Below are 27,725 nucleotides of genomic sequence, written 5' to 3' on the forward strand. Positions count from 1 at the left end.
TCCTCCACCCTGCTACCTCCACTTGCTGTCTGCTCTCTGTGTCCATTTGCTGCATGTTCTTCTGTGTCTGCTTGTCTTCTCTTCTTATCTTCTCTTTGGGAAACACTGGGAACTGATGCTGGGACCTCCAACGTGGGAGAGGCACCCAATTGCTTGAGCCACCTCAGCTCCCTGATTTGTTGTGTTCTCATTTTCTTTCTTCTTTGTCTGTTTTTGTTGTTGTTATTGCATCATCTTGTTGCGTCTGCTTGCAGCGCGGGCCAGCTTCACTTTCACCAGGAAGCCCTAGGAACTGAATCTGGGACCTCTATATGGTAGATGGAAGCCCACTCACTTGAGGCACATCTGCTTCCCAAGGTAATAATATTTTAATATTACCTGTTTAATATCTCTTCTTCTGATAGTGGCAGGGCTTTTTAATACTTCTTCCTGACTGAAAGTGATGAAAATCATCTAGTATAAAAATGATTCTTGGGAAGCGGACTTGGCCCAATGGATAGGGCATCCGCCTACCACATGGGAGTTCCATGGTTCAAACCCTGGGCCTCCTTGACCCGTGTGGAGCTGGCCCACGTGCAGTGCTGATGTACGCAAGGAGTGCCCTGCCACACAGGGGTGTCCTCCGCATAGTGGGGCCCCACAAGCAAGGAGTGCGCCCCATAAGGAGAGCCGCCCAGTACGAAAGAAAGTGCAGCCTGCCCAAGAATGGCACTGCACACATGGAGAGCTGACACAACAAGATGATGCAACAAAAAGAAACACAGATTCCTGGTGCTGCTGATAAGGATAGAAGTGGTCACAGAAGAACACACAGTGAATGGACACAGAGAGCAGACAACGGGGGGGGAGGAAATAAATAAAAAATAAAAAATAAATCTTTAAAAAAAATGATTCTTGAAGAAAATGTTCATAAAGCAATGAACAGTGAGGCTTCTTGTTTTACAAAGTAAGCTGCCTTTTAAAGTCTCAGTTCTGTGATGGTTACCATACATACAATTGAACCGTTCTCCTTAGGAACCTTGAAATTGCATTAAGCCATACCATGCATCTGTGTTAGCTATAATTGCAACAAAAATACTGAATCCATTTCATTACACAGCAGAATCAGCAATAGCTGAAATATAATTTAAAAATTTGCAGTCTAATAAGTATAACTATGAATTCTCAACAATGAGCATATATCACTTTTGTAATTAGAAAGTATGTATGTGAATAAACGCACTCTGTAAATGCTTTGTTGCTTCTTTTGTTTGTTTTTAGTGTGTAATTGCTACAAGACTTATTAAGGCTCAGGGACCCCAGGGTGACCCAGGTCCTAGGAGTCCAACACAGAAATCTGTATTGACTACAACTCCCTTTCCTAGAAAAGCATTGGAAAACACCACATTCACATCTAGAAACCACCTCCAGCTAAGCCCTCTTAACTTTGAACAGCCCAGAGTGGTTATTGAGTATGTTCAGTGTTTATGACCTGGGGTGGCTTGCTTCAGGACAGTAGGAAGGGAAATGGAGAAGAAACAGACTAAACACCAGATGGCCTCAGAAGGAGTGAGAGGAAGTCTGTTGAGTTTTGTTGTTGTTGTTAATAAAGAGACCTCTCTTCTAACATTGTTTCTAGTAGACTCCAGTGTGGTCAAATCACTTTACTCAAGATTTAAATAAGGGAAAATGTATTCAAATGGGGAAAGAAGTCGTTGTGGCAATACTGTTGTATCAGTCTCGGAGTACTGAGACTGAAGCCCTAGGTAATACCTACACTGCAGGTGTACAACTTCTGAATTATATGTTGTTGTTTTAATCTAAAATACATGCTATCTTCTTATATTGACTTGCATTCAGTGCTAAAACAGAAGTCACTTAGTGAACTTTGAAAACACTATCTTGATTAGATATTTAGAGATTTTTTAAAAAGGTATTTAGATTACATAAATGTTATATTAAAAAATACAGGGGATTCCCATATGCACTGCTCCCCACACCACCCACATTTACCCCCATTAACAACATCCTTCATTAGTGTGGTACATTCATTGCAATTGATGAACACGTTTTGGAGTATTGCCACACAGCATGGATTATAGTTTACATTGTAGTTTACACTCTCTCCCTCACAATTCTGTAGGTTATGGCAAGATATGGAATGGCCTGTGTCTGTCGTTGCAGTGCCATTGCAAGTCTTGAAAATGCCCCTGTATTACACCTGTTTTCCCTCTCTCTGACCTCAGAACCTCCAGTGGTCACTGCCTCCACATCAACGATATAAGTTCTTCCATTGCTAGAATCACAATAAGTCTATAGCAGAATACGAGTAAGTCTACTCTAGTCCGTAGTTCATTCCCCAATCCTGATGATTCAGGGATGGTGATGCCCACTCCACCTCTAATTGAGTGGGGACTTTAGTCCCATATGACTGATAAAGGGGACTTTCTTGCTTGCAGTTGTAGGCTCTCTTGGTTGCTTGATATGGTGATTGTCCATCATCACTTCCTTGTTAGTTGTCCTGGGTGAATCTGATGAACTGGAGAGAAGGTGTTGCAACTCCACTGATGCTTAGGGCCCAGCTGGCAGATGGACAGTCCAAAGATTCAAGTCTCCTGGGCATACATCTACCAATCCAGCACCAACTATAGGTTCAAATTGAAGAGACCAAAGAGCCATGTGTAGAGAAACCACAACTGAGTCCAACCCTGTCATACTGGGGAGCCCAAGCTCCAAAGTAGGACCTACTGGCAAGGCAAGAAACTCAGGAGCTGTCTGCCCTGACTATAATGCCTGGGTGTCTCCAGAGCCCTTTGGAGCCTCACTATTTGGGAAAGTGTCTAATTTGGCAATCAGATCCTGCTGAGACATGCATAAGCTTAACCTCTGGAATGACCTCCCGACTCAATTTGAAGTCTCTTAGCCATATAAATTCATTTGTCTTTATCATTTCCCCCTTTTGGTCAAGGTTTTTTTCCAGTTGCATTGCTAGTTGGTGCTTGGTAGTAATCCCTCAGTGCCAGGGAGGCTCATCCCAGGGAGTTATATCCCATGCTGGGGGAAGTTATTGCATTTATATGCTGAGTTCAGTATAGAGAGAGGCCATATTTGAGCAACAAGGAGGCTCTCAGGAGGTAATGCTTAGGCACTCTATAATACTATGTGAAGTTTCAATTTTAAGAGTAAAGGTTCATAAGCACAGTCATCAATATCAAGGGCCTGTCAATGGACCATCCTCCTTTATTAGCCATTGCCTCTGTACTTGGGGTATTCTCACTGTTCCATCAGAGAATATGGCAAAGCTCCCCAGGATGGGAATTCAATATATATGTTGTCTTTTATTTTACTTTATAACTAACTCATGAAGTACCTCATAAACTTCACTGCAGAAAATTTGCATGGGCTTCCCTAGATGGAATAATAGTTTAAGATCTGAAATATGCATTTAATTGAAGCCAAAGTAACCTTACCTATGGGTAAAGGTAACTTTATGATCATTTAGTTAAGGTTGTTGTAGAGTAGAAATTTTTCTGGTAGGGAGAGTCTTCTGATAACTTTTACTCTAGGTGAAAACATTAATCAAGGATGATCTTTAAAAGTTAGACCTTGGTTTTCATTAAGATTTTGAGTGTAGAGATTTTTGAAAATGTCAGTTGTTTTATTTAGTTATTTGATAAAATCGAGAAGCAGTATTGCCTAATGGTTCCACTCCCCTCAAAATAGGACATAACCCCCTCCTGGGTCCTCTAATGCAGATATTCCTTTGCCACAAGAGAGCACTAACTCTAGAGTCATACAGACTATGTTTTAAATTCCAGCTCTAAAGTGTACCAACTTTATGACTGAGTAATCAGAAGATATTGCTGGTAAAGAGATTAGTTAGGGGGAAGTGGACTTGGCCCAGTGGTTATCCGTCTACCACATGGGAGGTCCGTGGTTCAAACCCCAGTCCTCCTTGACCCATGTAGATCTGGCCCATGCACAGTGCTGATGCGCGCAAGGAGTGCCATGCCATGCAGGGGTCTTCCCCGTGTAGGAGAGCCCCACACGCAAGGAGTGTGCCCTGTAAGGAGAGCTGCCCAGCGTGACAAAGTGCAGCCTGCCTAAGAATGGCACCGCCCACACAGAGAGATGACACAACAAAAAGAGACACAGATTCCCGTGCTGCTGACAACAGAAGCGGACAAAGAAGAAGATGCAGCAAACAGACACAGAGAACAGACAATTGGGGTGGGTGGGGGATGGGGGGGAGAGAAATAAATAAAAACCAAAACAAAAATAAAAAACAAAAAAATTTAAAAAAAACCAACAACATAAGTTGGGGAAGTGGATGTGGTTCAAGCATTTGAGCATCTTCCTGGCACATGGGATGTCCCAGGTTTGGTTCCCAGTGCCTTCTAAAGAAAAAACAATGGGCAAAAAACAACACGCAAATACAGTGAGCAGATGAGTGCAAACAACGAGCGAAAACAATGAGCAAACAGACAAGGGAGCCATGGCAGGGGACAGGGGGGAGATTAGTTAGCATAAGGCTTGGAATATAGTAAGCAGCTCAGTAAATGTTAGTAATTATTAAGGATGTAAATCTTATTGAGCTCTTTGAATCAGACCCTGTGCTAGGTGCTAGGGATACAAAAATGATATGACATTCTTCCCAGGAACCTGGCACAGAATATTATTTTTTTCCCTCAATATCATTAAACCATCTCCTTCTGTATACTTAATAGAAGTCTTCATACAATTTAATTTCCCATTCACTTAGCTTTGTGCCTGGCTGTTGTTCTGCTATTGTTTATTAACATTTCTCACTCAGCTACTGTAACAGGTTACTGGCATGTGAATAAGAACATAGCTACCCTCAAGAGGTGTGTGGTGATGAGTTTTTTTGTGTGTCTTAATTAAATATTTAATAAATGTATACTTTTTCTTAGAACATTCCTTGACTTCAATTCTTGGGCAACTGGATAACATTTATGTCTTGGATTATCCAATGAATGTAGCAAACAAGTGATGGTCTGCAACATTGTGCACTGGAGTCATATCATATTCACAGTAAAGTTTCCCAAATTCAGTAATAAGTGCTACTTTCCTTACCCACCCACCCCTACCTCCATTCACCTCCCAAAAGAGAGTAGGAACAAGAACAATTTTAATGTAATCCACTCTACTCTAGAGGGAGAAATGTGAATCTCCTGTTCCCTCCTGCATTTTACAGTTTATCTTGTTATTACATGATTCTAGTGTTTAAAAATACATACTGTTCTTGTAAAGTATTTCATTCATCTGCTGCTTTTGTGCAATGAAATCTCAGGCAAGCCTGATGGAGGAAAGAGGGGCAGGGAAGGCAGGTGGGAAATCTGCCTGAAGATTCTATTAAATATACTCTTTTGTTGAACGCAGTTAGCTACTGATACGTTCATGTTGTTACGGGAGCCTTTAAAACAAATCATGGCAATCACACCCCTTCCTGTCCTATCCCTCGTCTCTTTACTTCTCAAGGAAAAATAATTTGGTATATAGAATATTTATTTTAAGAACTTTAGTTGCATCTTTAAAGGTACCCAATTCAAGAGGTCTTATCATTAAATGCAGCCAATTTGTAGGATTTCTGATTCTCTTTTGCACTCAGAATTAATGTGGTTTTATTGAAATGATTACTGTAGCTGCAAAGTGTTTATGCAGAAAAATATTAGGGAAAATCTAATATGTCAAGATGACATAAGATAAAAAACTTGAAATTAAAGATTAAAAAATATATTGTTAATACAAAGTAGCTTCTCGGTGTAAGCCACCAACATCTGTTCTTTTTTAAATCAATTTTATTGATGCATATTAATAAAGCATACAGGGAAGCAGCTGTGGCTCAATCAGTTGGTCTCCCGTCTCCCATATGGGAGGCCCTGGGTTCATGTACCAGGGCTTCCTTATGAAGGCAGGCTCACCCGCCAGCACCATGGAGTGCTGCCTGGCCTGCCAGCGCAGCGGAGAGTCGACTCAGCAAGGTGACACAGCAAAAAGGGAGACAAGCAAAAACACAAAAACTATGGGGGACCTAGACCCTTTTTGATTGGTTTCTTTTTTCTCCTTTTTTAATTTGCTTTCTAACTCGTCTCATGGGCACACTGAAATAGTGAATTTTATTGAAAAAGATTTTTTTAAAAGTATTTTTTCTCTTTTGTTTAAAAACTCAGGTTGGATGTGACTAGATGATTAAATTGTAATCCCTTGTGGAAGACTGATGTAGCAGAAAGAGCCTGGAAACAGGAGTAAGGAAATGGGGGTTCTGGCACCACTCTGTCATTTACTAGCTGTATGACTTCAGGCAGGTCACCTAAGTTTCTTCACCTCTAAAATGTTAGACTGTAAATCAGGTACTTTCAAGCAATACTTTTGTCTTTTTATTGAAACTTTTTACAAATGAAACTTTACTAAAACCCTCTTATATCCCAAGGACTCTGGGGACATCTGAACATCATAGGCAAGTCACATGACTTCATAAAAGCAGTACTTCCTCAGTGGGCCTTATTTGGAATGTATGAAAATCTGTTTCCCCAGTATAACATAGTAATACTCATTTATTATTCTTCTAATCATGATTCTTCTATTCCTTTTATTCAAACCTATACTTTTTAATATACCTATTAAATGTATTTTTCAGAGACTTAAATCTTTGGATTGTTTTTATGCCAGTTGAGCTCTGAAACCCAGCAGAGTTGTGGCCAACTTCTACTCTGCAGTTGTTTGGGCTTGCCTTTGACAACTAACAAAATGATGATGATGGACAAGTCCCATCCCCAAAACAAAGGAAATGCAAGCAAAACAGTTCCTTTCCTCTTCTGCGTAATGTCTAAGTCTTCTCTAAGCCTGAAGCAGTCAGAGCAGACATCATGCCATATCTCTCAAGATGGAGGAATGAACAAACATAAGTGGGGGGAGTGTAGCCATGGATCAAAGTGTATTTATTGTTATTGTAGTTATTAACGTGTTAACAGTGTAACTTGTAACTTTGATCTAAAAAATAAAAATTGAAAAAAGTTAAACAAAAAACCTCGTATTAAACAGATCTGATCTTATTAGGGTATAGAGATAGGGAGCTAGAAGTCCCAACTGCCTCCCCAATTCTTCTTCCCAAAAATTCTTTCCTGAGCATAAGGCTTAGTGCAACAGAGATGGAAAATCCCTAGGGTCCCTTCTAGAATTGAACATTTTCTGATTCTTACATTGATAAAGTGAGTAATAAGTTGAGTAGAATTTCTTTAAAACAGTGTTTTGAAGAATTAATGCAATACAGTATACAATGCACACTCCCCTACCCCTGCCCCCCTGCTGTTTTGCTGTGTCCATTCATTATGTAATCGTTTGTGTTTCTTTTCCTTTTTGTCTTCTCTTCTTGTTTCTTCCTCTAGGCTTTGCTGGGATTCAATTCCAGGGATCTCCGATGTGGGGGAGAATTGTTCCCTGTCGCTTGCGCCATCTCAGTTCCTGCTTTCTGTTGCGTCTTGCCTTGACTCTCTCCCCCGAGTCTCTCTTTTGTTCTGTTGTCATCTTGCTGCATTGCTAGCAAGCCCAGCACAGGCCCAGCTTGCCAGGTGGGCCCACCTTTACCAGGAGGCCCCAGGGATTGAACCCCGGTCCTCCCATATGGTAGATGGAAGCCCGGTTGCTTGAGCCACATCCACTTCCCCATGTACGCTTATTATACACTATGTATGAAATAGGCAATAAGAAGAGAAAAAAAGGTAGTTACAGGCCCTCCTGTACTTGTATTGTTCCCTTGAAGAATAAGACGGTAACGAGAGAGCTTCTGTAATTTTTGTATTATATAGAGATTCAAGGCAACAAGATTTTCTTCCCAAAAACCACTGTAGAGATTAAGAAGGAAGAAGGAAAATGAGTGTGTGTTAATTCTGCAAGGATATTTAAAAATTTTGTTTCATTTAATTTTCGAATGGAAGATAGATGTACACATGGTACAAAATCCAAGGAGAACAAAAGGCTGCGAAGTGTTAAGACTCCCTCTGAACCCTGTGCCTGTCTACCCAGTTCCCTTTTCCAGAGGCAGTTCCTATTACTTCCTTGTGTAAGCTTCCAGAGATATGCTCTGTTTATAGAGGCATTTGCACATTATATATGGGCTCTATTAGTAACCTATGGCTGCTGTAACAAATTAGCACAAACCACATGGCTTCAAACAACTGAAATTTATTTTCTCACAGTTCTGGAGGCCAGAAGTCTGAAATAGGTATTCCTGCTGTCTGTCTCCTGAGTCTCCTAGAGGAGAATCCCTTCCTTGTCTCCAGCTTCTGGTGACTGCCAGCATTCCTTAGCTTGTGTTGCATCACTCCAGTCTTCGAATCTTGAAATCTCCGCTCTGTCTTCATGTGGCATTCTCCCCTGGGTGCACAGTGTCAATCTCCCTTTGCCTCTCTCAGATTAAGATACTTGTGGTTGCATTTAGGATCCACACAGATGATTTTGGATAACTCCCCCTCTCAAAATCCTTGTCTTAATCACATCTGCAGCAACTTTCCCATATTAAGGTAACATTCCATTCATCCAAGACTGGTTAAATAAACTATGGTACATCATCGAATGGAAATAGGTGTAACTTTAAGAAGAATGAAGTATATGTTTACATGGAAGTATGTTCATTATAAAGTAGAAAAAAACAAGTTACAAAGGCATGTATAAGTCAGTTTAAAATTTGGGAAGATGTATGTCAAATTTAAAAGTGCCTTCATGGGAAGTGACACTGGAGGTAATACTTCTTATGTTACATTTTTGTATTGTTTGTAGTTTTTACTGAAGCATGTACATTATAATCTATGTATTTTATAATAAATCCTGGAGAAAATGGGGCTGCATTTAATTTTTCTAGATGAATTATTTTGCAGAAGTAATAGAGAATTATTAAAATTTAACTTTTTGGGGGGTTTTGTTTTTTTTCAGTTAGCAGATCCTACATTAGCTGAAATGGGAAAAAACTTGAAGGAAGCAATGAAGATGCTAGAGGACAGTCAAAGGTAAGCATGTGGAACCAAAGCAGCCCTGGTAAACATGTTCAACCTGCTGTGAAACTGGTTTTACGCATTTATAATTCTATCAAAGACACCTCTTGGTTTCAGAGTGTCACACTTAACTTTGACCAACAATTAATTGGTATTTGTCTCGGGGAAGATGGTGCTTTATAATTAAAGGATTTTGAAATTGAGAGGGAGGACTTATAATTTTCAGTTCTGTCTATTAAGAATTTCATTTACTTAAATTGATTTCAATCTATAAATACTTGTTACATATCAGGTTGTGTAGCACATCAGCTAACCAAGAAATGGGTTGAAGTATTATCTTTCATGTTGTTTTCTATTCCCCATTCTTAAATTATACCCAAAACTGGGGCTGGGGTGGGGAGTGTGGTAAAGGGTTTCAAATCCTAAATCTTGTGTTTTAAATGGACGCATATTTGCATGCTCAAATGTTAGAAATTCGTTTTGATAAAACAAGTAAATAGTTTTTTAATTTCCTTTAAATTAGAAGAACAGAGGAAGAAAATAAAAACATGCTCAAAGCAGGAGACATTCCAGGGCCACTGCAGGGCAGGTAGGTGTCAATGAAGATAAGTAACTTTAGTGAGGTTGTAAAATTCTTTTTAAGCCAAGATTTTATCATCAATTGATTTACAATTTTAGTTTTAATGAGCCAAAGCAAATTGAAATATAATTATCTGCAGTAGAATATTAGAAAGTTGAAATATCATTGGCTCATTGATCATTCTGAACCTACCCCCGCCTTCTCTTTTCCTGGACAGAATTTAATACAACCTTATGACTCAAAAACGATGCATGAATTTATGAATTTTAAAATTATAACTGGAATATCATACCTAGTTCTTCTTTTAAACTTGTAATCTATTTGGTAGACTGAGATTTCTTGTGAGATATATTTTAATTTGATAATTTTTTATTATAAAATAAGTAAAAGGGAAATGTCAACTTTAATCATTTTATTGGCACACTGGTTTATTTTTGGCAGCTAAAAGGAATCTGTCAAGTCTTTTTGGTTTGAACTAGCAAGGAAAAGACCAAGAAATAAGTAACTATCTGATTAGAAATTTCACAGCATGTTATCGTCAGTTTGGAATTAAAGTCCCAGCCCAGCTTCCCTTACACAAACTTTTTTTTCTTTTATAACCAGGAAGCTGCATGTAACTAAATATTGCAACACCCTTAAAGTGTTCTTTGACCTGAATATAAATATGTACAACATTGAAAGGAAATGTATGGAGGAAGGATTACAATGTGCTACGAAATGTCACATTTTACATGCCCAGTTACTAATATTTGAAAATAGTGTTAACTCCTACTTGCAGCATGAATAGTGCTGATTTGAAACCCTCTTGGTGTAAAGTGCTTCCTACAACTCAAAACAGGAACCAGGCCTATATTAAAGGGGATAAATGGGCTTGAGGTTTGTTTATTCTTGTTTCTACTGACTTCCCTAAAAAAGACATACTGTCAAGAAGTGACATTTCTCAAAGTGGTAATGCATTAAAGCCATTGGCCAGGAGTGTTCACACACAATGATACTAATAACCGGCATTCATTGAGACTAATAATATGCCTGGTATGATGATAAATGCTTTATATGCACTGTCTGATTGTATCCTCACAACATTCTATAAAATATGGGCTTTGTAAATTTGAAGAGCTAAGTACCCAGGTCTGCCTCCAGGGCCCTTGCTTGTAGATCAGCACCTTGTGAGGATGGGTTTGGGGCATTGTTTGGACAGTGCTTCTTTTTCATTAGTCATATTTTTTTTAGTTATATTTTTATTAATGTGTTACAAGTTGCCTTGCCATTGGTTACTACTTTAGGTATTAATATTCTTCTCATAAGAGTTTTTACCTCATGTAGTGAATGTTTAGTAACATATCTTGAATAGAAGTAAATCTGTTTATACTTTAAGCAGATCTGAGTTTCCCAGCTTAAGGGGTGGAGGGGTGGTATAATTGATGTTTGCATTATATGTTTCAGGCTGTTAGTCCAAATAGATAAGATTCCTACATGGAGGGAAACTAGATATACCAATGGCATTGGTGTATTCTTGCAGCTTCTGTGACTTTCCAACATCTTATGAGGGCCTTTGGCTCTTACAACATGCTTATTAAATATTTGCCGTCTTGTACCCCAAGATTCCAATTAATGGGTATAGAAATATTGCTAAAGCAATGCTGATGAAATTTTAAAAGTTCAGATTCATATTCAAGTAGAAGATTTAATTCAATACAGATACGGTCATATTAAGAATTCAGTTCCTAATTTCAGGTTTGTTTTTAAAAGTTGTATACTGTATTGTAACATACATTCTTTCTCTTGGAGCTACACAGTTTTAAAAAAAAAAACTTTGTTCAAGCTAGTTTGGATGAGAGAAATAGTGGGAGAATTGTGAGGGATATGTGCTCTTTCCACCAGCCCATCAACTGTTTTTCTTCTCTAGTGGACAAGATATGGTGAGCATCCTCCAGTTAGTTCAGAACTTGATGCATGGAGATGAAGATGAGGAGCCCCAGAGTTCCCGGTAATGGAGAATGGTTGCAGCTTTGAAAGTATATGTGTTTTTTTTTTTTTTTTAAATTGTTTCACATGAGTTGGCTCCCTTGCACAGTTTTGGGTTTTTTTTCCATTGCTCATTGTCTCCTATTTGTTCTTGCTTGTTGTCTGCTTGTTGTCTGCTCGTTGTTTGTTTTGTTTTCTTTAAGAGACACCAGGAACTGAGCCCAGGTGGATGCTCAACTGCTTGAGCCACATCCGCTCCTCACATGTGTGTTCTTTTTTTTTTTACTTAAAAAAAATTTTTTTGTTTTTTCATTTTTTATTTTCGTATGTGTGTTCTTGATGTCAAGAGTGATTGTAATTTACAAGTTGCTCGAACAAGCTATGTTTCATTAAGAGTTATATATAGTATTAAAATTATGTTTATTTTTTTCTTTCTGAGAGCCATTTTTGTATTTAAGATATTTTGTAAAAGGAAGGTACTATATTTAACTAAAGTATTTATTTTTTATGATGTAGTATCTTAGGGGCTGGCAGGAGACCAAAGGATAACTGCTGTGTGCTTGCTTTTCTGCCTCCTTTATGATTGCTAAGAATTGCTGCACCTGAATTCGTTGGGTAACAAGTCATATTGTCTATGGATTACCCATTTGTTTTATCTATTTAGTTAGGTTCATTTTCTCTTTAAATCTTTAAAATCTCAGTTTTTAATAAGTAATGCATTCATTTTCCTGATTCAAAATTCAAAAGATTAAAAAATGATAATTTCCCATCCTACCTTTGCCTCCCTACCTAGTTCTCTTCTCTAGAAGTAGTCATTGTTACCAGATTCTTGTGTGTTTTGTATTCTTCCTGAGATATTTTATGTGTATGTATACACAAGCAAAACCATCCATACCTACCCTTCCAATACATAAATACTCCACACATTGTTCTGCACCTTTCATTTTTCTTGTGGTTCATTGTCAGCACACAGGCTCTTTGTCCTCCTTTTTTAGAGTGTTTAGTTTTACTTTGAACAGATGAACCAAATTTTATTTACCCAGTCCTCTATTAAGGTTTTTCTGTTAAAATATTGTTGCATTGAATAATTTTGTACATGTTCATTTCTCATAGAAGCAAGAATGTCTGTAGGATAAAGTCCTAAAAGTGGGATTGCTAGGTCAAATAGTATATGCGTTTGTAATTTGATAGATATTGCCAAATGGCCCTTCAAAGAGGTCGTGCCAGTTTACAGTCTCACCAGCAGTGTAGGAGAATACCTTTTTCCCCACACCTTAAGGATCTTTGCCAATCTGATAGTTGAAAAGTGGTATTTCAACATGGTTGTAATTTGCATTTTCTAAATTATGCACAAGTTTAAGCAACTTTTTGGTTTTTTTTAAGACCCATTTATATTTCCTTTCCATAACCTGTTTTTTGCTTACTATTTTATTTCGTTGTCTTTTTCTTATTAAGTTGCAGTTATCCTTTATAAGGGAAATTAGTCTCTCGATTTTAATTATATAAAATAGTTAATTCTCCTTGAATTTGCTGTATTATTGTTATAAATAACTAGTTAATGCAGGAGACTGCTCTTCATTTAGTGATTCTTAAAAACAGCTTTCTATGCATTTATCTCAGCTCTATCCTTCGTGGTTCTTAAGACCAATCTTTAATTTTAAAAAAGTTTTAAGAGAAAATTATTAAAAATAACAGCTTGTATATTTTTATATCAATAAAAGAGAGATATTTATTTCCTAGTACTTGGATTTTAAAAATGTTTTTCTCTGCAAACTAGATTTATCTGAATTTCTTATGGGCCATTAAGTAGATTTCAAGTCTGAAAGAAATTTCTATGAAGTACTATATCTCCCAAGTTTTATTTCCTAGTAAACATGCCTTGATACTGATAATTTTTTTTAATCTAATGAATTTTGATTAACAGAATCCAAAATGTTGGAGAGCAAGGTCATATGGCTTTGTTGGGCCATAGTCTGGGAGCTTATATTTCAACTTTGGACAAAGAGAAACTGAGAAAACTTACAACTAGGATACTTTCGGATACTACCTTATGGCTATGCAGAATTTTCAGGTAAAGACATTTATGAGTCAGGTACAGATTGTGAGATACCTTTTTTCTGTAGTTATACAACCTAGGTTCAGATATGACTTTCTGTCTTAGAAGTGTTTAACCTCTCTGTGCCTCCTTTTCTTCATCTATTAAATGGGGATAGTATTAGCATCTATTATGTGGAACTCTTAAGAGGATTAAATGAGCTAATGAACCAATGTATGCGAAGAGCTTAGAAGATAAAAACATAAGGGTTTTTTTTTGTGTGTGTTTATTTTGTTTTTTTTTTTTTTTTTTTTTTTTTGAGGTACTGGGGATGAGGATTGAACCCGGGACCTCATATGTGGGAAGCTGGCTCTCAACCACTGAGCCACATTGACTTCCCTGAGTTGTTTGGTTTTTTTATTTGTTTCATTTGTTTTGCTCGCTTTTGTTTTTGTTTTTGTTTTTTCAGGAGGCTCTGGGTATTGAACCCAGGACCTCCCATGTGGGAGGCGGGCACCCAATGTTTGAGCCATATGCTCCCCCTAAGATTTTAATAATGCCAGCAGTTATTTATTTTTAGGATTCCTAATTGGCACATATTAAAAGAAGATAAATGATCTGAATTCAGATATTTTTTATCTAATTATAAGCTTGTACATTAGTAGAAAGGAAAATCTGTCAAAAGGAAAATGAGAATTTGTTGTGAAATTGTAATTTGCTTTATACTGAGATAATGTTGACATTATAAGGAATTACATTTGTCAGATTCAGTAAAAGCTACAGGTTTATGGTTTTTATATTATTACTTTTATGGAAAAGCAATGTTTGCTAACCCTGGAATATTTAACATTGAAGACTACTTGTTGGGAAAGAACTTGGCCTGGCAAGAAAATAATTATGCCTAGCTTTATTACAAAGAAGACTTTTCTTCTTTTTTCATAAAAATACCTGTAATTGAAATTCTTCCTCCTCTAGGAGATTGGGAAGAATAAAGAGTCTCAAACAGATAATAGTAAAAGCAAAAGTTAGCCTGACTGGGTTTTTGTTTGTTTTTTGTTTTTAAAAGGCACCTGGGATCGAACCTAGGACCTCATACACAGGAAGCAGGCACAGACCCTCAACCATCTGAGCTACACTCACTCTCCTGACTAAGTTTTTGACAGTTTTGTTTACTTCAGATGTTTCAGCACTGCTGATAACTGTGCCTGCGTTATCTATTGCTGATCCTGTGGAATGAGCTACAACCATGTGCTTAGACCTTTTTATACCTGACCTGGGGGGCTACTATTCTGTTTTCATAACTTTGCTTTTTATAGAATTGGGCAGAGATGTTATCACTTCACTCCTTCATAACCTCCAGCTGTAATAAGTTGTCAGCCATCCACTATGAGAGTGTTTTACATTCATATCCCCTTTGGCTGATCTAGGTGGCAGTCTGTAGCTTAAGAAAGGAATTCTTTCCATGATTATAATATTGGGACATAAAATTTGAATTAACAAGAAATAAGAGTGTATTGATATGTGGATGTCTCTTACAGGTATGAAAATGGCTGTGCTTATTTCCATGAAGAAGAAAGAGAGGGACTTGCAAAGATCTGTAGACTTGCCATTCATTCTCGCTATGAAGACTTTGTAGTGGATGGATTTAATGTGTTATATAACAAAAAACCTGTTATATACCTTAGTGCTGCTGCTAGGCCTGGCCTGGGCCAATACCTTTGTAATCAGGTAATGTAGTATAAGGTGGATATTTTAAAGAAGCTTGAAATTTTTTAAAAGTGTATAGACTCGTGCTAGCTGCTGTTCTTTTCCAGTAAAAAGAAAAATGACTTTTTTTTAAAAAAAAGCTTGTCATTGTAAAAAATATAAATATATATTAATGAATTTAGAAATAAAGAATATGTAAAAGATATAAATTTTTATAATTGCTCACAGGCAGACACAGTCAAGATTTTACGTCCTTTCTTTCCAGACTTTAATCAAAGGTATATGTGTGTTTTTACATGATCATACCTGGCTTTTTTTTTGCATGTTTTTTTCCTAGCCCTTTTTTTCAATTTATTGAAATGTATCACTCATACATAAACATACATAAACAGTAAGTGTATAATAATTGTGAACTTACAGAACAAACATATATAATCAAACAAACATATATATAACATCTCACCCTACCACCAATAACTTGCATTGTTTTTAAATATTTTTAACTAATAATTAAAGAGCATTGTCAAAATATCATTACTAAACAAAGTAGTTTTCCCCTAACCAATCCGATTGTTATTATCTTTATATCATTTATATATGAACATACATAAACAATTAAGTGTATAGCAAAAGTTGTGAACTTACAAAGCAAACATGCATAACATCATACAGGGGTCCCGTACATCAACCCTCCACCAACACCTTGTATTGTCACGAGACGTTTGTTACAAACCATGAAAGAACTCTGTCAAAACCTTACTAGTAATCATAGTCCTTATCTTATATTTGGTGTGTTTTTCCCCCAACCCACCCTATTATTATTTTTTAAATATATATATTTTTATGAAAGAAGTTGTAAACTTATCAAACAGTCATGCACAGGTGCAGAATTCCCAAACAACACCCCTCCATCAACACACCAAAATGCGGTGTATCATTTGCTACAGATAAAATAATATCATCTGATTGTTACCATGTCCATAGTGTACATTTGGCTCACATTTTCCATACTGCCTCAGTATCAGCACAGTACATCATTTGCATAGATGCAAGACTATTATCTTACTATTACTAACCACAGTCCATAGGTCACTCTGGCTGTATTTTTCCCATGCTTCTCCATATTCCCATCACCCTGCAGTAGTGATGTACATTTGTTCTTGCTAACAAAGGACACTCTTGCATCTGTACCATCAACCACAATTCTCACCCACCTCTTGGTTTACTGTGCTATCCAGTTCCTAGATTATTCTCAAGCATTCTGTCAATGGGCATTTACATAACTAGATTACCATTTTCAGTCACATCCCCATTTATAAACTAGCTCTTACTCACTGTGTGTTACCATGCACTCTATACATTTCCACAATTTTACAGTAAAGCTAATTAAAACTTCTACATACATTAAACATCAGTAGTCCACTCAGTCCTTCTCTTATCTCCTTTAAGAATCTACCGCCTTCCACCAGGCCTTAAAGATATTTTCCAATAATTTCTTCTAGAAGTTTTATGGTTCTTTTATTTTCAGTTTTTTGATCCATTTTGAGGTAACTTTTGGATAAGGTGTGAGATAGGGGTCCTCTTTCCTTCTTTCAGCTATGGATGTCCAATTTTTTCAGCACCATTTGTTGAATGGTTATTTCTGCCTGAGCTGTGTGAGTTTGACAAGCTAGTCAAAAATCATACCTGTTAGCAAAACATACTTTGACTATACCTGTGAGGGTCTGTTTCTAAACCATAAATTTGGTTCCATTGGTCTATTGTGTCTGTCTTTAGGCCAGTACCATGCTGTCTTTACCACTATAGGTAGATATGATTTAAAGTCTGGAGATGAGGGTTCCCTTTTCCTTTTTATGATGTTTCTAGCTATTCAGGACTCCTTACCCTTCCAAATAGATTTAATGGTCATGTTTTCAATTTTTTCTTTAATGCTGGTGGAATTTTTATTGGGTTTGCATTAAATCTATATATCAGTTTGAGTAGAATTGACATCTTAATGATATTTAGTCTTCCAGTCCATGAGCATGGAATGTTCTTCCAGTTATTTAGGGCTTTTTCGATTTAACATTGAGTTTCAGTTTTCTGAATACAGGTGCTTTACATCATTGGTTAAGTTTATTCCTGACTATTTGAGTTTTATCTGTCATATTTTATTTTCACCACTCTTTTGACACTTTTAGTTACTTTTATTGATATAATCTTCATATCTAGACTCTCTTCCAGGCCCCTCTCTCCTGTCTTTTCAGGCTCTAGCACACCCTTTAGTATTTCCTGAAATTCTGGTCTCTTGCTTAGAAATTCTCTCAGTTTCTGTTTATCTGTGACTTTTCTAATTTTGCCCTCATTTTTGAAAGACAGTCTGTTGGATATAAGATTCTTGGCTAGAAGTTTTTCTCTTGTAGTATCTTAAATATATCAGACCACTGTCTTCTTGCCTCCATGGTTTCTGTTGAGAAATCATCACTTAATCTTATTGTATATCCCTTATATGTTATGCATTGCTTTTCTCTTGCTGCTCTCAGAATTCTCTCTGTGTCTTTGGCCTTTGACGTTCTGATGAGTATGTGTCTGGAGTTGGTCTATTTGGATTTTTTCGGATGGGAGTACATTGTGCTTCTTGGACAGGGATATCCATGTCCTTCAATAGGGTTGGGAAATTTTCTACCATTAATTCTTTACATATTCCTTCTGCCCCTTTTCCCTTCTTTTCTCCTTCTGGGACACCAATGAAACGTATGTTTGCACACGTTTAGCTGTCATTTAGTTCCCTGAGACCTTGTTCAATTTTCCATTCTTTTTTTCATCTGTTCTTTTGTATGTTCACTTTCAGAGGCCGTTTCTTTAAGCTCACTAATCCTTTCTTCTGTCTCCTCAAATCTGTTATTATATGGTTCCAATGTTTTTTAATTTTTAAAAAATTTTTAAAAAATTTATTTCTCTCCCCTTCCCCCCCCACCCCCCTGTTGTCTGCTCTCTGTGTCCATTTGCTGAGTGCGTGTTCTTCTTTGTCCACTTCTGTTGTTGTCAGTGGCATGGGAATCTGTGTTTCTTTCTGTTGTGTCATCTTGTTGTGTCAGTTCTCTGTGTGCGGCACCATTCCTGGGCAGGCTGCACTTTCTTTTGCATTGGGCAGCTCTCATTACGGGGCGCACTCCTTGCGCATGGGGCTCCCCTACATGGGGACACCCCTGCGTGGCATGACACTCCTTGGGCGCATCAGCACTGCACATGGGCCAGCTCCATATGGGTCAAGGAGGCCCGGGGTTTGAACCGTGGACCTCCCATGTGGTAGACGAATGCCCTATTCACTGGGCCAAGTCCGCTTCCGTCCAATGTTTTTTTAATTTCATTGATTGCACCTTTCATTCCCATAAGATCTGCTATTTTTCTGTGTATGCTTTCAAATTCTTCCTTGTGCTCATCCAATGTCTTCTTAATATCCTTAATCTCCTTAGCCATCTCATTGAATTTATTAAGGAGATTTGTTTGAACATCTATAATTAGTTGTCTCAACTCCTTTATGTCGTCTGGAGGCTTATCTTGTTCCTTTAACTGGGCCATAGCTTCCTGTTTCTTGGTGAGGATTGTAATTTTTTGTTGGTGTCTTTGCATCTGGCTTACTAGAGTATTTTTTTCTTGGTTTGGTTTTTCTCTTTAGTTTAGGGCTTCTTATTGTTTCTCCCTTACTAGTTATGCAGTAGGAGCCAAGCATGTAGTTGGTGCTGTAAGCTGTCGAGGCTCAAGGTGCCCTTATTGCACCAGGGACCAATGAAGCTGCTTCGAACTTTCTCCTTTGCCAGGGGTAGGGACAGCATCACAGCTATGTGGAATAATCCAGGTGCAGGCCTAGACTATAGTTGCCCAGAGAAACTGATGAAGCTTCACATCCTTCTCCCCTGCCTGGGACAGGGATGGAACTGCAGGTGTGGGCAGCAATCTATGCAGTGCGGGTCCAATATGACTGCAGTTGCCCTGGTAGACTTCTGATTTTCAGTCTTTGCCAACCAAAGTTATTTGCAGTTACCTGTATAGGCTGGTGCAGGGCTCCTCAGCCTCCTCCCCGCCAGAGATGGGGCTGAAGCCTAGGTGGGCTGCAGGCTGATCTGCATGAAAGAAACTGGTTCCTGCCGACACCCAGAGTTTCAGTTAGCCTGGCTTCCTCTCAGGCTGGGGGTGCAGCCAGAATGGCGGCTACTGGCCTCTTTCTGACTTGGGCTGGTTCACACCCCAGCTGTTCCCAGGGTTATCTCTTAGCCAGCCAAGTCTCCCATTCAGTAGCTGAAATCAGCAGCCAACCATCTCCTCCTCCCCTGTTTTTGAGAAATGGAGCTTCCAATTCCCATCACAGAACAGTTCCTGGGGTGGTTCATGCCGCCAGAGTAGGACAATCACCGGCCTCCTCGGTTTGGCCGGTAATTTCCCGGAGAGGCTGGCACAGGTCCCTGCAGCTTCCTCCCTGCTGGAGGTGGCACTGGGGCCTAGGCTAAATCTGCAATATGATCTGGATGGAAAGAAGCTGGTCCCCACCAGCACTGGAATTTTCAGTCCACCCCGCTTCCCCTCGTGCCAGGTGTGGAGTTAAGATGGCAGCTCCCAGCCTCTTTCCGACCTGGACAGGCTCAAGCTTTAGCCATTCTCAGTATTATACTGTAGCCCGTTGAATTTCCTCATCAATAGCTGAAATTGGTGCCCAACCATCTCTTCCTCCCCCGTTTTGGGGAAGTGGAGTTTTTAATTCCAGCCGCGGAACAGCTCCCGAGGTGGCTTGTGCCTCCAGGGGAGGATGGGCACTGGCCTCTGGGCCATGGAGCACTCTACTTACGAGTCTTCTCTGCAAATGGGCAGTTTTCTCCTTCCACTCCTTCATGGATGTGACAGAATGCTCTTTTGGTCTCCCAGAGCCCCCAGGGAGGTGCGTCAGCTAGCTTCAGAGAGCTCTGGGTGTTTGCTAACTGCCCTGTAGCAGGAGCTGACTCTAGGAGCACCTTACTCTGCCGCCATCTTGCTTGTTCTCTAGTTTTGCCATACCTGGCTTTTTTTGCTTACTATTGTTACAAGAGCATATCATGTCTTCAGAGAAAGTTTATTTGTAATATGTTCGTCATATTCTTCACTGGTGGTTTCATTATGGTTTTTATTTGCAGTTTCCTAATGACTACTGTCTTTAGGTTGCCTGGACTGCTTGTAACAAAGTACCATAAGTGAGTTGGCTCTAACAACAGTAATTTATTGTCTCATAGTTCTGGAGGCTAGAAGTCCAGAATCAAGGTTTTGGCCAAGACCGTGCTTCCTCTGAAGTCTGTGGGGTGGTGGCTTGCAGGCGATCCATGATATGACTCAATCTCTGTCTCTGTGACATGGTCTCATTCTTTCTCTGTATTAGTGGTGTGTATCTTTGTCCATATTTCCTCTCCTTATAAGGACTATAGTCAAACTTGATTAAGTCCCACCCTAAACAAGATTGGCCTCATTTTAACAACATCTTCAAAGATTCTTCAAATATCCTTCAAAGATCATTTGTAAATCCAAGTGAGTACACACTCATGGGACTGGGTGTTAGAACTTGAATATGTCTTCTGAGTAGACATGATTCAGTCCATGAAAGCTAATGACTCTGAATATCTTTTCATGTGCCTTTTGACTATCTTTATTGGAAAAATGTCTGTTAAAGTCTTTTGCCTATTTTTAAATTGGTTTTTTTTTTTTTTGGTTGTTGGTCAATTGTAGGTGTTATTAATCTATTTGTGGATATTAAGCCTCTATCAGATATATGTGACTTGCAGGTATTTTCTCTCATTCTGTAGGTTCTTTTCACTTTCTTGGTAGTATTAGTGATGCACAAGTTTTTTATTTTAATGAAATCCATTTTATCTATTTTTCCTTTCATTGCTTGTGCTTTTACACCAAATCCAAAAGGATTTGATTCCCCTATGTTGTCTTCTAAAAGTTTTATGGTTTTAGCTCTTATATTTATTTTTGCTCATTGATCTGGTTTGTGTTAATTTCTCTATATAGTATGAGATTGGGGTCCAGCTTTCTTCTTTTGCAGTTTTCTTAGCACCATTTGTTGAAGAGACTATTCTTTCCCCATTGCATGTACCTGGTACCCTTCTTTAAAGTCAGTTGGCCATAGATGTGTGGGTGTGTTTCTGGACTCTCAGTTCTATTCCATTCGTCCATTTGTCTTTCCTTATGCCAGTATGACACTGTTTTGATTACTGTAGCTTTGTAGTAAGTTTTCAAATTGGGGAGTGTGAGTCTTCCAATTTTGTTCTTTTTCAAGATTGTTTTGTCTATTCAGGGTCCTTTGCAATGCCTTGTAAATTTGAGAATTGGTTTTTGTTTCTGCAAATAAGGCTGCTGGAACTCAGGTAGGGATTGCATTAATTGTGTAGATCACTTTGGGAAGTACTGACATCTTTTTTTTTTTTTCGTATTGACATCTTAACAATAATAATTTTCCCAATCCATGAACTCAGATTGTCTTTCCATTTAATAGATCTACTTTAATTTCCTATAACCATATTATGTCATTTTCTGCATATAATTCTTCCACTTCCCTGATTATGTGTTATTGTAAGTGGAATTGTTTTCTTGTACAAAAACACAACTGATATTTTATGTGTTTACCTTTTACCCTGTGATTTTGCTAAATACGTGTATCCATTCTAATAGCTTTCTTGTGGATTCTTTGGGGTTTTCTATAGATAGGCCCATGTCTTCTGAGAATAGAGATAGTTTTACTTCTTCCTTTTGGTATTACATTTTGTCAGATGCCTTTTCTGCGTCAGTTGAGATGGTCATTTTTTCCCCCCTTCATTCTATTAATGTGGTGTGTTACATTGATTTTTGTATGTTGAACCACCCTTGCATTCCTGGGATGACTCCAAATGGATCAGGGCATATAATACTTTTAATATATTATTGGCTTCGGTTTGCTAGTATTCTGTTGAGGATTTTTGCATCCATGTTCATAAAGGAAACTGATCTGTAATTTTCTCGTGCTGTCTTTATCTGGGTTTGGTAATGGTGGTAATGCTGTCCTTGTAGAATTAGTTAGGAAGTGTTCCCTTGTCTTTAATTTTTTGGGACAGTTTGAGAAGGGCTGGTGTTAATGGTTCTTTTAATGTTTGGAAGAATTCACTAGTGAAGTAATTTAGTTCTGGACTTTTCTTTGTTGGGAGAGTTTTGATTAACCATCCAGTCTTTTTGCTTGCTGTATGTCCATTCAGATTTTCTATTCTTATTGGGTTAGTTTATGTAATTTCTGTATTTCTAGGATTTTTTTCCTTTCATCTAGTTTATCTCATTTGTTGCTATATATTTCTTCACAGTGCTCTCTTATAATCCTTTTTATTTCTGTAATGTCAGTAGTAATATTACTGTTTTCATTTCTGGTTTTAGTTTTGTGCCCCCTCCCCCCCACTTTTTTTCTTTTTGTCAGTCTAGCTAAAGGTTTGTCAATTTTATTGATCTTTTCAGTGAACCAACTTTTAGTTTGGTTGGTTCTCTCAATTTTTTTCATTTATCTCCTCTCTAATATTAATTATTTCTTTCCTTCTGTCATTTTTGGTTTAGCTTGTTCTTTTTCTAGTTCCTCAAGATGTGAAGTTAGATTATTGATTTGAGATCTTTCTTTTTAAATATGTGCATTATAGCTATATAGTTCCCTCTGAGTATTATCTTTACTGTATCCCGTAAGTTTTGGTAGGTTGTGTTTTCATTTTCATTTGCCTCAAAATATTTCCTAATTTCCTTTTTGATTTCTTCATTAAGCCATCGGTTATTTAAGAGTATGTTGTTTAATTTCCACCTGTTTGTAAATATTCTAGTTCCTTCTGTTACTGATTTCTAGTGTCATTCCATTGTGGTTGAAGAAGATCGTTTGTATGATTTCACCTTTTAAAATTTATTTAGGTTTGTTTTGTGACCTAACATGGTCTAATCTAAAGAATAGTCAGTGTGCACTTGAGAAGATTTACTTTTTATTCTTCTTTTGTTGGATGAAGTGTTTTATATATGTCTTTTAAGTCTAGGTGGCTTATAGTATTATTCCTTGTCTAGATGTTCTATCCAATATTGAAAGTGGCGTATTGAAGCCTCCAACTATTATTGTAGAACTTTTATATATCCCTTCAATTCTGTCAATATTGCTTCAGATATTTTGGGCCCTGTTGTTAGATGCTGTGTGTTTATAACTGTTTTCTCTTCTTGTTGAATTGACTCTTTTATTAATACATAATGTCCTTTGTCTCTTCTAATAGTTTTTGACCAAAGTCTGTTTTGTCTGATATTAGTATAGCTATTCAGCTCTCTTTTGGTTATTTGCATGAATTATGTACATTTTTTAATACTTAAAATCTTTTACAAACACTAGGTATATTTTGATATCTTGACAAACATATATTCATATAAATACATATATTTATCCTGAGAAAATTTCTGGATGATTATATACTAAGTGTTAATATTAGTAGATTGGTGGTTTACTTTCTGTATTTGTTTTATTTACTGGGATTTCACTCATAATTATTTTTTTTTAAATCCTTTAAGAAATTATGTGAATTAAATTCCCATTACATTTTTGCCTTTAAATGCTGCTAAGTCTTAGTTATAAAGAAAAAATATGCTACAAATGCTTAAAATTCCTAAAACTATAAATTCCTTGTGCATTTCGAAGCTAAAAATGAAGAATATAAAGTTAATTTGACAATAACTCTCTCCTTCCATAATAGTGGTTTCACTTCTCTTAAGAAATGTGTATCTGCTAGCCCATATTTATTGCATTTTAGGGGTGGGTGAACCCAGAAATAAGATGTTTTTTTCTACCTTTGGCTGATGTTATTTATCAGTATGACTGGAGGAAGAATCCCAAATTATCCTCCCATTCTCTATTGGGGAAGGTGTTTTTGTTCTTGTGTTTTGGTATGTTCTAGCATACACCAAAGATGATTACTTGACTAACTTAGAAAGTTCTACATCTTTATCTCCTTATAAGACATCTCAACTCCTGAGATTTCTATCTATTTATATTATCTATGTATAATATTAAGAGCTCCTAAGGAGAGAGCTTTTTTTAGAAAAGAATAATTATGGCTTGTTTCAATCACAGTCTTTTGGGGGCAAAAGTGAATGGTGACAAAGATCCTTTCTGTTAAATTATGTGTTCCTTCTTGCAGCTTGGCTTGCCCTTTCCCTGCTTATGTCGTGTGCCCTGTAACACTATGTTTGGATCTCAACATCAAATGGTGAGTTAGCCTTTCAATCTGTAAAATGGTAGCATGGAATTGTGTTTTAGAAACTGTATCTTCCTCCTTTCAACTGAAGTTCTCTTTGCTCGTCTCTGATAAATAAGTGAATAAGCTGATACTTAGGTCTTTCCATTGTTTTTGTGTTTGAGTATCCTTGAAGGTTGGCCAGCATATGGTGCTGTTAGGGAATTTTGTAATCCCTATGTCTCCTCTTTTAAAGAGAAACATGCAGTCCAATTAGGAACCAGAATTTCCTTTACTTTTATTTTTATTTTTTTAAAGACACATAAATCACGCAAAATGTTACATTAAAAAATATGAGGTTCCCGTATACCCCACTCCCTACACCCCCCACTCCTCCCACATCAACAACTTCTTTCATTAATGTGGTACATTCATTGCATTTAATGAGTACATTTTGGAGCATTGCTACACAGTGTGGATTATAGTTTATGTGGAGACAGAATTTCCTTTTAAAGCTCATGATTTTAAATGGTTATTGCTGTTGCTTGGATTTGTGAATGGGCATTTTGAAAATGAGATTCTTCATTGTATTCCTGGGATTGGTTTCTACTGCTTTTTAGATATGTTAGTGATAAGCATCCCCATACCTTAGCCAGAAGCAAAAGAGAGATTTTAGAGGTCTATATTTTTTATTTCAAGGTAGTTTCATTTTCTGATTCAGGTGCTTCAGTGAGTACTATTAGAGATACTTTCTTGGCTGATTTTTGGAGGGTGCAGAACATCTTCTTTAAATGTAAATGTTTAAAACTAGAGAATTTTTGGTTCATTGTATACAGTTTTTAACTTAAGTCTAATCTCATCCTATTTTCGAATTAGTTTTTAAGGAAAACTATTTTATTTTCACATTTATGCTTTAAGTAAACAAAATTACCAAGGGGTTAGTTTGATAGTCATCTGGTTTGTATGTTTGAATGTTTAGAAGGAAATTCTGGTGCTTATTTGGACTACTATGTTTCTGTTTAAAAGAAGAGACATAGTAATTACAAGGTTTCCTAAAAGCCACATGCTTCTGACCCATATGCCAGTCAACCTCTATGAATATTCAGACATGTGATTTGAGAGGTTAATTTTGAGAGTCATCTGTTTCATTTGGAAGTCATAATTGCTCATTTTAATAGCTTTTATATTGGTCACCTTATGTTTTCATGGTTTGTCTTTTGGTCCCAGGATGTTGCTTTCTTGGAGAAACTGATTAAAGATGATATAGAACGAGGAAGACTGCCACTGTTGCTTGTTGCAAATGCTGGTAGGTATCATGAACCTGAATCTTCAATTTTGGTTGTATGAGAGAGAAGCTAGGTACTTAGCCTAAAAAAGACCAAGTCTTAAGAAGTGTTTGTGTCACATGTTTAAGATAGTCTATAATGGCATTATGGTGAGAACTATAATATCAAATTTGGCTTGTCAGTCTCTTTAGTTGTTGGTTTGTTCTGAGAGTTATTTTGTTTGTGTCGGTATAGAGTTTTTAATTTAGTTTGTAAATGCTTCTCTCTTTTTATGTATTTTATTCTTTCCTAATTAAACTAAAAAAGAAAGGCACACTTAAATACTAGTGGCAGGTCAACTACCACTATCTCCTCCACTTACCATCTTGTATTCAGCATTGTAATTGAAGCTCTGTAGAGTACAAAAGTGTAAGAAGAATAATTAAGTGGCATAGCGTTTGGAAAGGAAGAAGTAAAACTGCCTTTATTTGTAGATGACCTGATTGTATAGATTGAAAGTCCAAACAGAACAAAAGAAAAGCTATTAGAACTAATGAGTGAATCTAGCAAGGTTGCAGGATTTGTGGTCGATATGAAAAGATAAATTGTTTTTCTTTATACTAGCAATAAATGATGGGACTTGAAAATTGAATTTAAAAATACCAAAACACATAAAAAAATGTATGGATAAACTTAAAATATATGCAAGACCTGTACACTGAAAACCAAACTACAAATTGTTGCTGAGAGATATTCAAGATGTCCCTAGTAAGTGGAAAGATATAGTATTTACATGTATATGGTATTGAAAGAACTCAGATTTCTCGAAACTGATCTATAAAGTTACCCCAAATCCAGTCAAAATCTAAGCAGAGCAGAGTGGATGTAGCTTCCCAATACAACTTTTAAAATGAACAGATTTGAACGGTGATTGACTAAAGAAGATATATGAAAGTATAAGTACCTGAAAAGATGCTTAACATCATCAGTCATTAGAGAAATGAACAGGTGTTGGTGAGGATGTAAGAAATAGGAACCCTCATATGTTGTTGGTGGGAATGTAAAATGGTGCAGGCACCATGGAAAACATTTTGGTAGATCCTCAGAAAGCTAAACATAATGACTACCATATAATCCAGCAGTCCCAAATCCCAAATATACCCACAGGAACTGAAAACAGGGACTCAAACAGATATCTGTACACCAATATTCATAGCAAAATTGCTCATATTATACAAACAGAAGCAACCCAAGTTGCTTCCATCCATCAGCAGATAAATGGATAAACAAAATGTGGCATGTGCATACCATAGAATAGAATGTTATTCAGCCATAAAAAGGAATGAAGTTCTGACTCATCCTATAACGTGGATGAGCCTTGAAGACACCATGTTAAGTAAAATAAGCCAGACAAAAAGACAAATATTGTGTGATTTCACTTACATGAAATATCTAAAATATGCAAATTCATAGAGACAGAAAGTAGATTACAGATTATCGGGACTGGTGGGGGTGGAGGTGGGGAAAGGGTGGGAGGATGGAAGGGAGGATAGGGAGTTAATGCTTACTGGGTACAGGGTTGCTCTTTGGAGTGATGAAAAGGTTTTAGTGATGGTTGTTCGTGATTGATAGCACAATATTGAGAATGTAATTGCTATCATTGAATTGAACACATGAAAGTGGTTAGGGAAATTTTATGTTGTATGTGTTACCACGATGGAAATTATTTTTAATAAAAACCCACAGTAAGGTACTGCTGCAGTCTGTTAGAATGGAGTAAATTAAAAATTTTAATGCTAAGTGCTGACAAGGATGCAGAGCAACTGGAGCTCGTATACATTACTGGTAAGAGTGCAAAATGTTACAGCCACTTTGGAAAATAATTTGTCAGTTTCTTATAAAATTGAACATACATTTACTATGGGATCCAGCATCCTACTAGGTATTTATGAAAGAAAAATGAAAACAAGT

The 27,725-nt window shown here is 37.2% G+C and overlaps 1 protein-coding gene across 3 annotated transcripts in view; it reads left to right on the top strand.

Annotated features, from left to right (window-relative positions):
• The window catches only part of PDXDC1 (pyridoxal dependent decarboxylase domain containing 1), a 76,183-nt gene that overhangs the window by 20,691 nt on the left and 27,767 nt on the right, over positions 1-27,725 (top strand). For 2 of the 3 annotated variants that reach the window (XM_058286412.2, XM_058286413.2), the window contains exons 2-8: positions 8,929-9,002; positions 9,511-9,576; positions 11,474-11,554; positions 13,457-13,603; positions 15,106-15,295; positions 24,454-24,522; positions 25,717-25,795. In XM_058286412.2, the coding sequence (XP_058142395.1) occupies positions 8,929-9,002; positions 9,511-9,576; positions 11,474-11,554; positions 13,457-13,603; positions 15,106-15,295; positions 24,454-24,522; positions 25,717-25,795 (706 nt within the window). Of the gene's footprint in view, positions 1-259; positions 358-8,928; positions 9,003-9,510; positions 9,577-11,473; positions 11,555-13,456; positions 13,604-15,105; positions 15,296-24,453; positions 24,523-25,716; positions 25,796-27,725 lie in introns of those variants that run through there. The other variant, XM_058286411.1, reaches the window with a different exon arrangement.

This window comes from Dasypus novemcinctus, chromosome 23, assembly GCF_030445035.2.
Source record: "Dasypus novemcinctus isolate mDasNov1 chromosome 23, mDasNov1.1.hap2, whole genome shotgun sequence".
NCBI classification, from domain to species: domain Eukaryota; kingdom Metazoa; phylum Chordata; class Mammalia; order Cingulata; family Dasypodidae; genus Dasypus; species Dasypus novemcinctus.